This window comes from Heterocephalus glaber, unplaced genomic scaffold, assembly GCF_053883595.1.
Source record: "Heterocephalus glaber isolate CG9 unplaced genomic scaffold, H.glaber_assembly_v1.0 deba00000071, whole genome shotgun sequence".
Classification (NCBI taxonomy): domain Eukaryota; kingdom Metazoa; phylum Chordata; class Mammalia; order Rodentia; family Bathyergidae; genus Heterocephalus; species Heterocephalus glaber.
The window spans coordinates 754204-769219 of NW_028258137.1; the positions used below are offsets into that span (position 1 = coordinate 754204).

The 15016-nt window shown below is 60.2% G+C and overlaps 3 protein-coding genes across 10 annotated transcripts in view; 2 read left to right on the plus strand and 1 right to left on the minus strand.

Moving 5' to 3' along the window:
* Positions 1–1958, plus strand: part of Cbfa2t3 (CBFA2/RUNX1 partner transcriptional co-repressor 3) — a 56184-nt gene extending 54226 nt beyond the window's left edge. For all 5 annotated transcript variants that reach the window (XR_015444756.1, XM_021256567.2, XM_087194584.1 and 2 more), the window contains exon 12: positions 1–1958. Coding sequence is in view for 4 of the 5 variants with exons in the window: in XM_021256567.2 (XP_021112226.1) it covers positions 1–270 (270 nt within the window). In the remaining variant the exon portion in view is untranslated.
* A 3583-nt stretch (positions 1959–5541) lies between these two features.
* On the plus strand, positions 5542–7900 carry Pabpn1l (PABPN1 like, cytoplasmic). Of its 3 annotated transcripts, none has more exons than XM_087195324.1 (7): positions 5546–5942; positions 6166–6334; positions 6541–6608; positions 6975–7081; positions 7156–7243; positions 7398–7531; positions 7680–7900. In XM_087195324.1, exons 1-7 carry the CDS (start codon positions 5706–5708, stop codon positions 7717–7719), a joined length of 843 nt encoding a protein of 280 aa, XP_087051450.1. In that variant the 5' UTR covers positions 5546–5705; the 3' UTR covers positions 7720–7900. The 3 variants fall into 3 exon arrangements, with proteins under 3 accessions (XP_087051389.1, XP_087051450.1, XP_004842719.1); XM_004842662.3 differs by having other exon boundaries at positions 5549–5942; positions 6199–6334; XM_087195263.1 differs by having other exon boundaries at positions 5542–5942; positions 6199–6334; positions 6541–7081.
* Positions 7901–7976: 76 nt separating this feature from the next.
* On the minus strand, positions 7977–14985 carry Trappc2l (trafficking protein particle complex subunit 2L). 2 transcript variants are annotated; one of them, XM_004842666.4, is made up of 6 exons: positions 14849–14899; positions 14208–14387; positions 13387–13559; positions 11921–12008; positions 11701–11780; positions 7977–10817 (listed from the first exon to the last, which is right to left on the minus strand). In XM_004842666.4, exons 3-6 carry the CDS (start codon positions 13527–13529, stop codon positions 10772–10774), a joined length of 357 nt encoding a protein of 118 aa, XP_004842723.1. In that variant the 5' UTR covers positions 13530–13559; positions 14208–14387; positions 14849–14899; the 3' UTR covers positions 7977–10771. The 2 variants fall into 2 exon arrangements, with proteins under 2 accessions (XP_004842723.1, XP_004842720.1); XM_004842663.3 differs by lacking the exon at positions 14208–14387 and having other exon boundaries at positions 14849–14985.
* Between the last annotated feature and the right edge of the window lie 31 nt (positions 14986–15016).

Genomic DNA, 15016 nt, shown 5'->3' on the forward strand with positions numbered 1-15016 from the left:
AGCTGCTGGAACTGCGGGCGCAAGGCCAGCGAGACGTGCAGTGGCTGCAATGCTGCACGCTACTGTGGCTCCTTCTGCCAGCACAAGGACTGGGAGAAGCACCACCATGTGTGCGGCCAGAGCCTGCAGGGCCCTGCTGCTGCAGTGCCCGACACGCTGCCTGGGCAGCCTGATGCCACTGCCAGCCCCAGCGAGGCCAGCTCTGCCGGGCCCTCCCGCCCGGGCTCCCCTGGCCCACCCGGCCCGCTGGATGCTGCCGTGCCCCGCTGACCCCTCCAGACCCCAACACCTGGCCCATGGGTGCCACGCCCCACTGAGCCCCGGCCCGGCCTGGCCACTGGATGCTGTGCCCACCTGGCCGGCCGGCAGGAACCACTGCTGCTACTACTTCTGTCCAAAAGCAACATAGAACCAACCGGAGCTGTGCTGCAGCCTCCTCAACTACCTGACCCGAGCATCCACCACGACCTGACAACCTCCTCCGGGCACCCTCCCCAGCCAGGGATCCAGCACAGCGGCGCTGGCGGAGCGTGCCTGGCTCGCCCACTGTCTGTCCCGTCTTGTCTGTCTGTCTGTGTCTGTCTCCACTGTCTCTTGTCTTTGTTCTGTCTTTATGACTTCCACACACTTTCCCTATTGTGAAGAGCCCCTAACTGGTAGCTTGTATTTTCAGTGAAGAATTGGGGGGGGGGGTTCATTTTGTTGGCAAAAGAGCTACTCAGAAATGGACAAAGATGACCGTGGAGTTCTCCCCCTTCCTTATTAAAAGGGGGGGAAACTGATTTTCTATCCGGAAACCTGAGCTCACTGTGTCACCCAGGCTACCTGGCAGATGCAGCTGACACAGTGAGGAGGATTTCAGTGTCCGGCTCAAGCATTTTTGGATTCAGGTTATTGTGGTGTTTTGTTTTTTGTTTTTTTTTAATGTCAAACTCTTTGGCTTTAAGTAAAAATCCAAAAAGGTTTTTTTAAAAAGCAAAGGAAGCATACCTGTAAACTACCTTGCTAGCTAGCCAGCCAAGGATACCGGACACACCTCTGCTCCAAAGGAAACCCAAAAAGCAAACACGAGAAATCAAAATCCAAAATGCTCTTCCACTGCCAAAGTATTCCTTTCACTGTTTCAGCCCAGCCTGGGTTCGTCTGAATGCTGGTCTTTTTGTTTTGGTTTTGATTTTCCGGGGTGTTGGGATTCTGGGGTTCGGGTTGGGCCCAGTCAGAAGCGACCCCGAGTTTCCTCTGCGGCTCTGCAGCCTCCCAGGGCAGACAGGAGCGGCAAGGCCCCTGCGCCCACGGTCAGCGCACATCTCCTGCGTTCAGGGAGACGCGGTCTGCCCTCATGCCCCGTGGCTGTCCGTACTTCATTTCTCCATTCGTGAAGAAAAAAGTGCTGAAGTGTTCTCCCCAGAGAGCACAACTCCAGAACAAAACTGACAATCTTTTGGGTTGATTCCTGGCTGTTTTCAAAGCACGAGCAGATGGCGGCGACTGCTCCTGGAACCCTGCCCTCCGTTCTCTACCTCTCGGCTCCCACCGGTCACCACGCAGGCCCCAGGCCTGCTTTCTTCACACTTTGCAGAAAAAGGCGCACACACGAAAGCAGCCACTCTCCCTCCCCCTGAAGACTCATGCTCAGCTGTATATAGCCCCACATCCACCGTCAGTCCACCCAGCTGTTCACCCCTGGGGGCAGGACGCTCCCCACCAGCTCTCCCGCCTCCCACGCCATGTGACACCCTCAGCAACTCGAGGAGAGGGAGATCCGGCACCAAGGACTGAGCAGACCCACTCCCCATGCACGGCGGAGGCACGAAAGACTCGAGTGCAGTAGGGCTTGCGGCCCTGTGCAAGAGGCTCGTGCACGCCAATGTGAATGTACATAGTCTGCAGAGGTCCAAATAACGGTGTTCACGGGGGTGGTAAGAGATGTTTGCCAAATAAAGAGAGGGGAAACCACAGACGTATGTAAAATGCAGGAAGGAGGTTTCTGGCGAAATGTGCAGTTGTTCCCCAGCAAGGGGGCGGCTCCGCGGGGGATGCTTCTCACAGTTGCAGAATTCATTCTTCGAGTTAAAGAAAGGACCTGCCAGATGCCAACAGCCCTGGGACAGAGCACCCTGTCCTCAAGGTCAGGAGAGCTCTTGTCCTCCAGGAGGTCCCCAAGGCCACAGCCCCCGAGCTGGCAGGGCTCTGCTCCCGGGGGTTCAGGAAGTGACGGCCACATGGGGTTTGGCTGCCAGTCACACATGGAAGCCCGTTCTGGTTTTCTCCATGTGCCCGTGGGGGAAAGCTGTCCCCCAGGTACCTTGTTTGGTCCCTGCTGCCTTGCTGCTCCCAGCCCCCCAGGCCCTAACTACCTGCAGCTAGCAAAGGGTCCTGAATGCCTGGAGTCGGGGGCACTGTGTTTGTACAGAGAAACCCGTGGGCCCTAGGGTTGTGCACCCCGGCGAGGCTGTGCTGCGAGCAGTGGTCCTTGGAGATGCCTGGCCTGGGTGCTGCTGGGCCTTGGGCTGGGGGTGCTCACTCCTGGGTGGGCCCCGGTCTGTGGTTTTCAAGGAAACACCTCTGTCCCTCCCCTCACTGTGTTCCTCTTTGGGGACTGGCAGGCCTCCCAGAGACTGCAGGACAGGCTACCTGGCCATGCCAGTCCCCACCCCAAGACTCAGGGAATGGGAGACCTGAGAGCCCAGCAGGGAGGAGGATCAGGAGGAAGGCTGCAGTGGGGAAACTGAGGCCAGAGGAGCAGGAGGGTGTCCTGGCATGTGTGGTGTGGAGGAGCTCTGGGCAGTGTCAGCTGCCACCTGTTGACAGAAGGCACTGTCCCCGTGTGACAGAGCTGCCACTGCTGTGGGTTCTGCCCTCAAGTTCTGTCCACCCAGAGACCTCGCAGCAGAGCCAAGCCGGAGCCCTGGCTGTGGCCGGTTGTCACGGAGACTGCGTTTCTGTGCTAGGAGTGTCCCTTGCTGCTTGCTGTGGTTTCACCTTGCCCTGAGCCCTGAGCTACAACAGGACAGGACAGGGACAGACACAGGGCCAACCCTCACTCCATGTGCATCCCAGCTCTTCCATTCCTCCTGCCCTCCCCCCGCTGGACCCAGGACCTGACAAGTGTCCCACAGGCCGTGCCCAGGCCATCCTCTGACCAGGACAGAGGCAGAGACCTGCAGCTCCAGTCCACACTGGCCACAGGTGCTGGGCGGGACAGGTGGATCTCGGCTTCCCGGAAAGCCCAGCAGAAGTGACTGAGCAGGCACATGCAGACCCCCGAGAGGGCCAGCGCTGGATGGGGATGGACAGGAGAGCTGGGGGGGGCTCAGCTCATGGACATGGTGCCTGGGTCAGGACAGCCCCCAAAGGTCTCGTTTGCCAGTTTTCCCAGATAGCTCCTCCAGCTGGCACCAAAGTCCATCTCCGGCATCTATCCGTCCATCTCCCTGCCCACCCCTCAGCACAGCTAATTATCAGCTGCGTCGTCAAGTCACCCTGTCCACCCACCCACCAACCCACTTGCCTGTGCCCCGTCCTCCTGTACACCGTGCATGTGTCACTCTGTCCTCCAGCCTCCCACAGCTATCCTCACTCCCTCCTCCCCGTCCAGCTCATCCACTGCAGCCAGTGACCCCAGTATACCAAGTTCACCAGGTCCTCCCATGGCCTCAAGTGCACTGCCTGGGGCCAACCAGGCTGTGCTTAGGGAACCTGCCTGCAAGGTAGCACCCACCGCCCAAGTCCGCTGCAGACACCTCAGGGACAGATGAGAGTCTGCTGGGGCCGGGGCTGGGGCCAGGATGGGGGTGGGGCAGCCTGCAAGCTGCTCAGGGGCTCCCCACAGTGGCAGAGTGTGCGCCCTCCCTGCCTCCTGCCCTGGAGGGTGGCACCTGGGGGAGGGTCCCAAGAGAGACCTCCAGGAGGTCCTGGCGCTGTGGAATGGCTCCCCTGACGCCAGGGGTGACCCCATCTGCCCCGCTGCAGTCCCTGGTGGTGATCACACCCCCAGCCAGCCGTAGCCTCCCCTGCCTCCTGCCCACCCCACAGGCCCCCACCGAGCCATGACATGAGCTGGGGGAGGCCCCAGAGTTGTGATCATGGTGGCACACTGACGCCCACTGGACTCGAGACCACCTGCTCCCTCAACCTCAACCTCACAGATGAGGCCTGGGGCAGCTGTGCAGTGAAGATCCGAGCCCTTCCCAGAGTTCCATGAGACCCCATCTCGCTTGCTGTGCTTCCTTTGCCACCAGCCAGCCGGACCCCAGGCTCCCAGGCCACCAGAAGGCATCAGTGCCCCAAGCCACAGCAGGCTGGGGATGGAGCCACGGTCCACGACCTCCTGTCTGCTTTTGCTCCCCCCGAGGACTTGGGCCGGGAGGGGGCAGTTTTTTGTGAGGAGCCACACCTGCTGTCCTCTCCCCATCCTTTGCGGCCAGGCTGCCCCAGCTGTGTAGTAAGGGGCCTGTACCTCCAAGGCCCTTCCCCTCCCGGACTCTGCTTTGCTCCTTCCCAAGCGCTGCAGGCGAAGGATGCAGGGCCTCCCCTCAGGCAGACGGGGGTGGACAGGGTGCTGGGCAGCACAGGGAGGAGGCGGGGGACATGGGATGACCATGGTGAGCAGACTGTCCAGTGGGTGAGCCTCTGAAGGCCGTGGTCCCAGGAGGCCTAGATAATCTGAGGCCCCAGAGGTGATCTGATGGTTTCCAGGGCCTGACCCCTCCCCAAGAAGACCACCGCTGGGGATGTGTCCACAAAGTGTCCCATCTGAAGGGCACATGACAGGAAGGCCACTGCATACCCACGCTGTGGCATCCTCTGACCTGGCTGGAGGCAGTGGTCCCGGGGCCTGGAGGACACGATTCTCCCCTGCAGGCCCTGAGCTCCCAGGATGATGAAGGGCAGGAACGTCCAGCTGGGACACAGTGGTGGTGCCCAGCCTCCTGCCAGGAGCAAGGGTCTGGCTGCAGTGGAGCCTCAGACCGGGCCGGGCAACCTGCCTTATCCTCCACCCTTGCCCCGCCTGCCTCACCCCAGGTAGGAACCCAGGCCAATGAGGGCTGGTCCCTGGGTGCTGGAGACAGGGAGCCTCCTGCATCCTGGCCCGGAGGCCGCCCTCGGTGTGGGGTTCAATGGAGTTAGGCCTGGGGCGTGGGAGGCCACAACCTGCTTGCAGACAGGCCCTCCAATGGGTGAGGCAGGAAAGAGAGTGCAGAGCCCCGGGCAGCCCTCCAGGGAGCAGGCGGCGTGGGGCAGGCGGCTTCCCCTAGCCCTAGGCCTCAGCAGAGCAAAGGATCAGTTTAGCAGCGGGGCTCCACCTGAGATGTGCCCGCTGCGGGGGTGCGGGGGTCCATGGAAACCCAAGCGCCAGAGGCTGCTGCCTCCCACGAGCAGGACCTGGCCTGACTAGCCGGGCCCTGGCCTCCCCAACCTGCGCAAGCCCCATTGCTAACTGGGGCCTCCTGGGGGCGCAGTTGCTGAGTCAGAGGAGGTGGGCAGAGACCCTGGGTGCCCACAGCAGCTGGCCTTTCCGAGGGCTCGCACCCTCCCCGCCCAGGGGAAGGAAGTGTGGGCGGGCCGCACCCAGCTGGAAGCCCTTGGTGCTGCATTGGGAGCAGCTGCCCCTGGCATGCGTACAGCTTAAAACTCGGCCTGGGCAGGTGCGCGCAGGTAAGCAGTGGTGGAAGTGAGCAGCAGCTCTTGCTGCCCAGCCGCCCATGTGGCCCTTCCAGAGCTGCACACTCTTCCCGCCCCCCACCGAGGCCTGGCTCCAGACGGTCTCCTCGGACCCTGAAGCCCAGGGCTGGGGGGCCTGGGCCAGGTCAGAGAAGACCCCTCTGGAGCCAGGAAGTGGGGGTGGAAGGGAGGCTGAGGAAGAGGAGGATGGAGACGCAGGCTTCCCACTGTCCCTGCTGGAGTCCGACAGCCTGGCCAATGGCCCTGAACCTGACCAGGTAGCAGCCAGGTGGCGGCAAGCAGGGACCTGGGCATAGGCCGGGACAAAGGGACAGGCAGCTGGCTGGAGAGGAGAGAGAGGGCGACCAGAGGAGCCCTGGCGAGGTCACAGGGGCTTCTCCGCCGGCCTGGGCACTGCTGGGAGAAAGGGCTCGTCTCTCAGGGTCCGTGGCCCCCGGCAGGGCTGTCCCCTTCCTGCCCTCGCCCTGGCAGGTCCTGCAGGATGTCCCCAGGCTCACCCTGCCATGCTGGCAGGGGCTGGAGGCCATCAAACTGAAGCTGTGGACCATGGAGCAGGCCCAGGGGGCGCCGGAGCCACCCAGCAAACAGGAACTGGCCACGGAGGAAGAGGGCGCCAGGGCCAGGCAACTGCTGAGCCCTGAGACTGTGGGTAGGAACCGAGGGGCCCTGGTGCCCCAAGCCCGTCTGAGGACACACCCCGAGGCTCTGAGCCTGCCCCAATCCGGTGGGCTGCAGGTGGCCTCCCCATGAGGCTCACTAGGGAGCAGGGGGTGTTGTCATGGGTTGGCCCGCAGTGCCTCCCCGAGAGCCCAGGTGACAGGCACCCACCAGGTGTCTGTGGCCCTCTCCCTGCAGGTGGCCCCTTCCCTGTGGCCCCCCGGGAGACGGTGGAGGCCGACCACAGATCCATCTACGTGGGCAATGTGAGTGGTAGGAGGGCACACCAGCAGCCCTGTCCATGGCTGGGGCCACCCTCCTGGGGGCAGAGTCGGAGGAAGGGACGTCCAGGGGTCCAGGCCAGCTGGAGGGGTGGTTGGGTTTGGGGCTACTGGGCTGGCCCCCAGGGAACCACGGCCTGTTGTCAGATGTCCTCTAGTGACAGTCACTGTACAGACCACGCACACCTCGAGCAAGCCAAAGGCTCTAAGGTGGGGGCTGCACAGAAAGTGCACAAACTCGGGCTGCCCGTCACCCAGCCCTCGGGCGGGGGACAGTCCGAGTGCTACTGCACCGGGTCCTGGGCTCCTTCGCCTCTCTGTGCGGAGAACACAGGGGCCGTACCTGGGCAGGTGGACTATGGCGGCACGGCCGAGGAGCTGCAGGCCCACTTCCACCCCTGTGGGGAGGTGCACCGCGTCACCATCCTGTGCGACAAGTTCTCCGGCCATCCCAAGGGGTCAGTGCAGGGCTGTGGCGGGTGCAGGCAGTGAAGACTCACCCTTGCCCTGACCCTTGCGCCCCCCCCCCCAGCTATGCCTACGTGGAGTTCACCACCCAGCTCTCGGCCCAGGCTGCGGTAGAGCTGGATGAGAGCATCTTCCGGGGCCGGGTCATCAAGGTGCGTGTCCCTGGGGGTGCTCTCCCCTCTGAGCCAACCCCCAGGGGGCGCTGGTGGTGCCCAGACTGCCCTCGACCAAGGTGGCACACAGGTGGGGCTCTGAGAGGGGCCGGCTGCAAATGGAGAGGTCTGGGCCTCATGCCTTTGCTTCCAGGTGCTCCCCAAGAGGACCAACTTTCCAGGGATCAGCTCCACGGACCGCGGGGGCCTTCAGGGGACCAGGGTGGTGGCAGCCCCGTGCAGCAGCCTCCAGGGCAGGCCCCGGTTCCGACCACGTGGGCAGGGCAGGTAGGAGGGCTCAGAGCTCGAGCCTGACCCTGGTGGGCTCTGCTTGTCACCCTATGGGGAGCCCCAAGATAGCCTGGAGCTGCAGAAAGATGCCCCAAGGGTGCTGAGCTGCTGGGCTGCCATCCACCTGCCTCTCTGCCTCTTGCAGGGGACGCGGAAGATTCTCCATGTGGTTCTCACCATACTGAGGGGACGCCTGACTGTGTGGGGTCGACACTGGGCCGGGAGTCAGCAGCTGTGTCCCCGGGGGACCGCTTGTTCCAGACAGGCTGGGTCTGCAGCCACAAGTCACACAGCTGCCCAGTGGGTGGCCGGGCCTAGAGGCCCTGGACAACTGGGCATCTGAGGTGCGGGAGGCCGGGGAGGCCCAGGTGCTTTGGCCAGCCAGGATGGGCCACCTCAGCTCGACTCACTCATTTTAAAGAAAAACAGAAGCATGTTCGTCTTACGAGTAAAGAATAAATTAAATTTGAATGTTTTTAAAAGCACATGACGACAGATCTCCCCTGTTCTCCTGACATGGATCCAAGTTCACACTGCAACTTCTCGGGTGGGTGGGACAGGACTGTGGCCTCACGGTGCCCCAGGCGGGGACTGGCAGGCTCCTCCTGTGATTGCACCTCCACACGGATCTGGACCTCCAGGATACTCCTGCCTTCTCGCCCTCACCCAGACTGGAAAGGCCCAGCCTGGTGATCAGCTCAGGAAGCAAGAGCAGACGGCCATACAGCCCTCCTGACTCGGCGTCCCTACGAGGCAGGCACTGGGCTCGCTGAAGGTGGGCCACCCTGCACCCTGACGGCCGAGGAGCCTGGTCAGGCCCCAGGTGGACCCCATCAAACACGACTCTGCCCCATCTTTGTCTCAAAAACAGTCCTCAGCTTCAGGCACCCTGAGCTATCTGGGTGGATCCCAAGTCCAATCGTAGGATGAGGCCCGAGACTCGCCAAGGAGACAGGCAGAGGCCAGAGCAGCACCGATTGTCTGCAGACCAAGGGGCACCAAGGGTGACAGGAGCCACGGCACGGGTCTTCCAGAGCTGCAGCGGGGCTGGCTTACCCACAGCCGGCCCTGTCTTCTGGCCTCCGAGCAGAGAGCAAACTTCTATTTTGAGCCCCAGGGTGTGGGGCCCTGGTCCAGGGTGGGCACGATGGGCTACACACCACCACTCAGTGGTCAGGCCCAGCGAGAAGGCTGGGCACTGAGCAGAAGCTGGCACAGAGCCGCCACTGCCTGGCCACAACAGGCTCCACTCAGTGCTGCGGTGCTGCCCCATCAGCGTGGCTGCCCTTTGAGGGAGCCCTGTCCTTCCTTTCCCGCAGATTTGAGGAATGGGGTGCTCTGCTCCCACCCCTCCAGGGTCTCTAAGCACAGGCGGTCACTGCATGAGCAGCTACTAGGTGGGACCAGGCTGCTGGTGCCAGAAGAGCCGACATCCTAGAGGTCCCCCAGAGAAGGCGGTGCTTGGGCTGGAGGATGGGCCTGGGAGGCAGGAGTCGGCGACAGGCCGTGCTCAGGGTGGGGAGGAGGAGAGACGGTGGCCCGCAGGCCTGGTGCCCATCCCCGCTGAGCAGACTGCTTCGGACACCGTCTTCTAAAGGAGCCGCCTAACCAAGCATGGGAAGCTCCCCACCATGTAAAGCACGAGACAGGGCCAGCCGCAACTAACAGGAACGCAGGTGCCAGTGGCCTCTGGGAGAGGGGTTTGGCGCGCGCGCACACGCACACACATCCAGGGCTGGACATCAGTGGAGTCTCATCCTCACGCTCTCACGACAGCTGTCAGTCAGCCACACAGACAGGTCCCAGGCAGGAAGAGACGAAGGTGAACCCTCTTAAAGCCCTGCCCAGAGATCTCCCAACACCTCCCACTCCACCTCTGCTACCTGCCATGGGGCGCAAGGTGGAAGCGGCATGCGTCTCTCGACTGTCTCTCGTGACACGAGTTCTCCACGAGGGAGAAGCGGGAGAGGCGGAAGGGGCGCTGCAGCCAGTGGGCAGCCTCCACCACGCCGCCGTCTCAGGCAGCTGCTCCCGCTGCCCAGTGTCCCCTCCCATACAAATGCAGCCTCCTGTCACCAATTGTGAACCGAGAGTGAGTGTGTCCCATGTCAGCACCAGCCGCCTGCTGCCCTGAGTCTCAGGGTCTTCTATCCGCCTGGGGTGGGGAGACCTGGGGCTTGCGTTTGTTTATGCGTGCAGCAGAACAGGGCCTTCGCACTGAGCTACACCCCAGCCCTCTCTCTATTTTCTGAGACAGGTCTTGCCAAGTTGCCCAGGCTGGGCTTGAACTAGCAGTCCTCCTGCCTTAGCTTCCAGTGCTGGGGTTACAGGTGTCTGTCACCACACCCAGCTTACTATTAGGAAACTTTTTTGTTTGTTTTTTGGTACTGGGGATCGAACTCCGGCCCTTGCGCTTACAAGGCAGGTGGCAGCCCCACTGAGCTAAATCCCTGGCCCAATTACGAAACTTTTTAAAAAAATCAACACTGTGCTCGCTGGGAGGGAAGGAAGCCCAGAGCTTTGAGGAGCAGCAGCTCACCTCCCATCCCAAGCATTCTGGGGCCCCAGAAATCCTTGAAACTCTTGGGTCAAGGGGGGGGATCTGGAGGGCTGCTTGGCTGAGATGGAGCATCCTGGACCTGCAATTTGGGGAATCTAAACACAGCATGACACAGGAACATGGGGACAGATGGGCTCAGCCTGGGGTCCTCGAAGCCCCTGCCCCCCACAGGCCGGCATCTCTCAGCCAGCTGTTAAACAACACAGGGACCAGCCTGACCTCAGAAGGCCCGCCCCTCCATCATGGGCACAGTTAAGGCCAGGATTTGGGCTTTAGCTGTATGGGTTTTGGGGATGTTGACCGCAAGATCCCGACTCATCCTGGGGAAGCCCAGGGGACAGCAGCAGACTCAACTGCAACCACCAGGGGCAAGAGCGGAAGCCGGGTTCCTGTCCTCAGCGCCCTCCCTACACTGCTAGCTGTGGTCACCGCTCCCACCAGGGCCCCACCTGTCCACAACAGGCTTCCTGCCACAACTGCCCCCCATGTCCTCAGTGTGCCCCTTGCTGACACCGAAGGACAAGCCAGCCTCAACTCCTAAGTTTTAGTGGCAAGGCACGTGCCCACCCCCACCAGCTCCCTTACACTTGGGAAGAGGAATGACAATAAATAGACGCTCCAAGCAGCTATGTACACAACGGTTCTCTCGGGTCTGGCCACAGGCAGTAGGGACCTGCTCAACACACCTGGATCATCATCGATGTCACCATGTTGTCGAAGACCCTGCAAAGATGAAGGGCGATTCAGGGGAGACGGTTCCACCCCATCCCTTTGTTAGCAGAGGCTGCACCATCTCCGAGTCCCCAGGAAAGAGAAGGACTTCTCTAGGGTCCGGTGAGGGAGCTCCACCTCAAGGCCAGGATGCAAGTCCTACCACCCCATCTCCTGCCTGTGGTCCCCACAGCCCTTCCAGGCAGGGTCCCCAGGTCAGGGCCCACAGTCCCAGGCAGCGGTGGGGGAGCAGCAGGAATGAGCACCACTATGCCTGCCCAGTGCAGCCCCCAAACACCTGCTGCTCTCCCCTGGACCAGAATGACCAAGACACACGGTGAGGGAAGGCACCAGGGGAAGGGCTTGGTGTGCATCACCTGCCCCTCAGGAACTGTCATGGACCAAGGGAAGCCAGTGTGGGGTATAGCACATGGACCCATGCTGCTTCACAAAGCTCCTTCGTGACGTTTATCCAAACAGTAAGTCTGCCACGTTGGCTTGCTGGCTGTGCCAGGAATCAAACCAGGCCTCTCGAGTGCCAGGCAGGCACCATACCCCTGAGCCACCCTCTAGCCCAGGAAGACCCCTGTGACCCAAGCTCCAAAGAATCCAAGTCCTATAGGAAAGGCAGACTGGGCAGTGACATGAGGACATTTTCTCCCTTCGGACTACTGTCCACAAACCTGAGCCCTGGCTGCACTCTCTGGGATGCCTCAGGGACCCACTGGGGGCACCTGAGAAACCAAGTGGCCAAGTCCTGCCCCATCTGAGTCAGAGCTGGTTAACAAAGGGTTTCACTTTGAAATCGCTGCCACAGGGCAGGGACTCAGGGCTGCCACACTTCCACACGGCCGTGCGGGCCCAGCACAGAGGCAGCCACAGACAGCAGGCCCACCTGGACTGGATTCGGTCCCCAGGGTTGTAGAAGGGATTACACATCACATCTGTGTAGGAGTTATGCAGCTTCCGGAACATCTGAAACAGGACCCAGAGATGGTTTAAATGAACACATGCATGGCTGCTGCCAGGCACGGCCTCTTAGCATTTCCACACAGCAAAATGAGCAGCAGCAAACCCATCCCCACTCACGGCGTGGCCTCAAATCTCCCACTCACACTGCGAATTTCGTTGTCTCGAAGGGCTGTGTTTGAGGAGTCCACCACCATGACAAACTTCACCTTGGAGTTGGTCACGTAGCCATATCTGCACAGCTGGTTAGGAAACATACTTAAACCCAGGGACCACTTTGTGCTCTGCCTCTGGAGACACCTAACATCCTGAGTCACAGGAGGTGCCCAGGGGTACAGGTCCCAATGGTGACATGGAGATGTGAGGCTGGACACCCTGATGGTGTCGACTGGTGTTTGGAGGGGCGGAGGTTACCAAGCCCCACACGACTCGACTCACACCAAGTCTGTACCAGGGCCACATCACCCTCTTTTGAATCAATGTCAGGCCCAGGAAGTTAACTGCAAAACCAGTTTTCACAAATGAGCTCCCCGACCCAGGCCACATCATAGGGTAACACAGTGGCTCCCAGACCAACATCACTGTTATGTTTATATCTAGATGTTGACCCAAAGCCTCATGTGCTCATGAGGGGGTTTGGGGAGGTGATGGGGTCATGGGGGTGAGATACTCATCAGTGATGAGTTTCTAGCTCTTTGTGATCTGGGAGGGGAAGCCCAGTTGGAGGAGGTGGGTCACGAGGGGCATGGCCTGGAAGGCTCTATCTCCCTCCCTCCTCCCTTGATCTCTGCTTCTCCACCACCATGCCTTGAGCCACTCTCCCCTGCCACGCCCCTCTGCCAGGCCATCCTACCCGGGAGCCAGTGGACTATGAACTGAAACCTCTACAAATTGAATCAAAATAAACCTTTCCTCCTTAAGTGCTGGGTCTTGGGTATTTTGTCCCGGCAACAAAAGTGACTAAGACAATCACCATGGACAAACTACATTACTGCCCATGGGAATGTCTTTGAATTCCATAACCTCAAGTGATTGTCACAGGGACTACCCAAGGGTTTCCAATGATGACAACCCAACAATAAAGACCTAACAAAGGGATGGGATTTAGCTCAGTGGTGCTGCACCTGCCTGGCAAGCACAAGGTCCTGAGTTTGATTCCCAGTACCTGAAAAAAAAGACCTAACAAGAAACGAATGAAACAACTGTCCTTGCTTGAAACCAATGGCCCCTGAAAAGCTGAAAACCACAGGAAGACATCCTTACAAATATAAAGCAAGGAAGCCTCAGTTCCTCCTCGAATATATTCCCATTCTCCACGGAACTCAAGCCCTGTGTATCTCAAGTCTCCCAATTAAAGGGAAATGAGATTTAGAAGTCTTCATTAGCTTCAATCCATCCCCAATTCCGTGGCTTGCTGAAAACCTTCACTTTTTTTCCCTTTTCAAGTTATTTTCAGGTTGGGGGCGGCAGTGAGACAGGGTTTCACTGTGTAGTTCAGGTTGGCCTTGAACTCAAAGCGATCTTCCTGGCTCAGCGCCCCAAGTGCTGGGATTACAGGCACGTGCCACCATGCCTAGCCATTACAGCATCATGCTAAGACTCTGGAAGATACACCTTGTAGTCCTCTGTTGGGTAGAGCAGGCCCAGGTAGAGCTCTCGCTGGTCCACCAGGGCCTTCCCCATGGCAGAGATCTTCTCATCCACCACATCCAGGGATGTGTGCACCATGTAATGGAACTTGAGCTCATTCTCCATGGGGGTGCTGCGGATGTAGAGAGGATAGTTCTGCAAGAAAGGATGACAGCAACTCAAAGGACAGGACACACTGGCTCTGAACAGTACAGAGTGCCAGAGGGCAGCCCATACCCACCAACCATTCTGAGAAAGGACCCTCTTTTGTGACATCCACACTTAACTCTCCACCTCCCCTCAGGCACTCCTTGTGGGCCCATCTCATCTAAGCAAGTTCATGTGCTATTTGCTGACCAGTGGGCCATCTCCTGGGACCTTCCTGAGCCCTCTGGCCCAGCTACCTCGGCCACTACGTGGGACCATCTTAGCACAGTACCACCCCCAAGCCCAGTGGTCCTGTTCCTCAGCTCGAGACTCAGCTGAAGCCTCCCCATCTCTGCACATCTAATCATCCTGACCCCCAGAATGAACAGCTTTCCTCCCAGCCTCCTACATGCCACAATTCACCATGCCTGCCCAGATTGGGCACACTGACATCTGTGAATGATGTGTCCCCAGGTGCTGGGACAGGAAAGTACCTGGTCCGCAGGTTGGCAAACACATACAAACAGCCCCCAATCTAGAATGGTTCACATACGATGCTTTACCATGAGTTTATCCAGGTATTAAATGCATTTCTGACTTATAGTTTCAACTTATGCGGGGTTTGTGGGGGCAGAACCCCATCCTAAGGAGGTGCACCTGTTAGCGCTCCGCTGCAGCTGTGCTCAAAGCCCATGAGGAGCGTCACACCCATAGGTTCCTGATTGTCTCCGTTCTCAGAAAAGAACCTGATAAGAAACGCTCCGTGCAGCAGGAGCAGATAGCCGGCCTCGGAGCTGGAAATGTATGCTGGCACGTGATGCAGGGAGGTGGGGAGGCCTTGGTAGAGAGAAGGCAGGTGCAAGCGGAATTGCGGAGGGGAGGGGGCCGTTAACTAGACTATCCTGAGGTAATCAGAAGCCCTTGGACACATTTTAGGCAGAGGTGCGCCATGATTTGTTCTTTGAACTCTCGGGCAGGAGAGGACGGGACCGTTCGGGACAAAAGTGGGCCATGGATAGAGATGGAAATGCAGAAGCTGGCGGAGACCGCGGGAGGAACAGCTGCAAAGTGGCGGAGCGCGGAGTGGCTCCCATGCCCCAGGCATCTGTCCGGTGGTCCCAGGGCGGGGATGAGTTCCGGGATGACAGGGGGGCAGCGAGGCCCGGATCCTGGCTCGGCCAGGCTTAGGAACCTGGGGCCGGGAAGGAGGGGACGCGAGGAAGCGTGGACAGGGCGGGGTCCCGCGGGCCGGGCAGGGAGGATCGCACACCCGCCCTCCGCCGCCCATCCACACGCACCTCCTTGGCGATCACCGCGATGCACACCGCCATCTTGGCCGGCCGCGCGTAGCGTCACGTGACCACTCCGCGCCGTCCCGGCCGTCACGTGGCTAACCCAGGTCCCGCCTCTCATCGCGGGGCACCAGATCCCGCGCCCTCGCTGTGGCCCCGCCCACCCCTCACTCA

Excerpts from the sequence above, each read along its gene's own strand:
- Pabpn1l (XM_087195263.1), top strand. The coding sequence starts at position 5,706 with ATGTGGCCCTTCCAGAGCTGCACACTCTTCCCGCCCCCCACCGAGGCC. Across the intron at positions 5,943-6,198 it reads ATGGCCCTGAACCTGACCAG|GGGCTGGAGGCCATCAAACT; the intron begins GTAGCAGCCAGG and ends CCATGCTGGCAG. Across the intron at positions 7,244-7,397 it reads TCCGGGGCCGGGTCATCAAG|GTGCTCCCCAAGAGGACCAA; the intron begins GTGCGTGTCCCT and ends CTTTGCTTCCAG.
- Trappc2l (XM_004842663.3), bottom strand. The coding sequence starts at position 14,881 with ATGGCGGTGTGCATCGCGGTGATCGCCAAGGAG. Across the intron at positions 12,009-13,386 it reads CCAACAGAGGACTACAAGGT|ATATGGCTACGTGACCAACT; the intron begins GTATCTTCCAGA and ends CCAGCTGTGCAG. Across the intron at positions 10,818-11,700 it reads GGGGACCGAATCCAGTCCAG|GGTCTTCGACAACATGGTGA; the intron begins GTGGGCCTGCTG and ends TCATCTTTGCAG.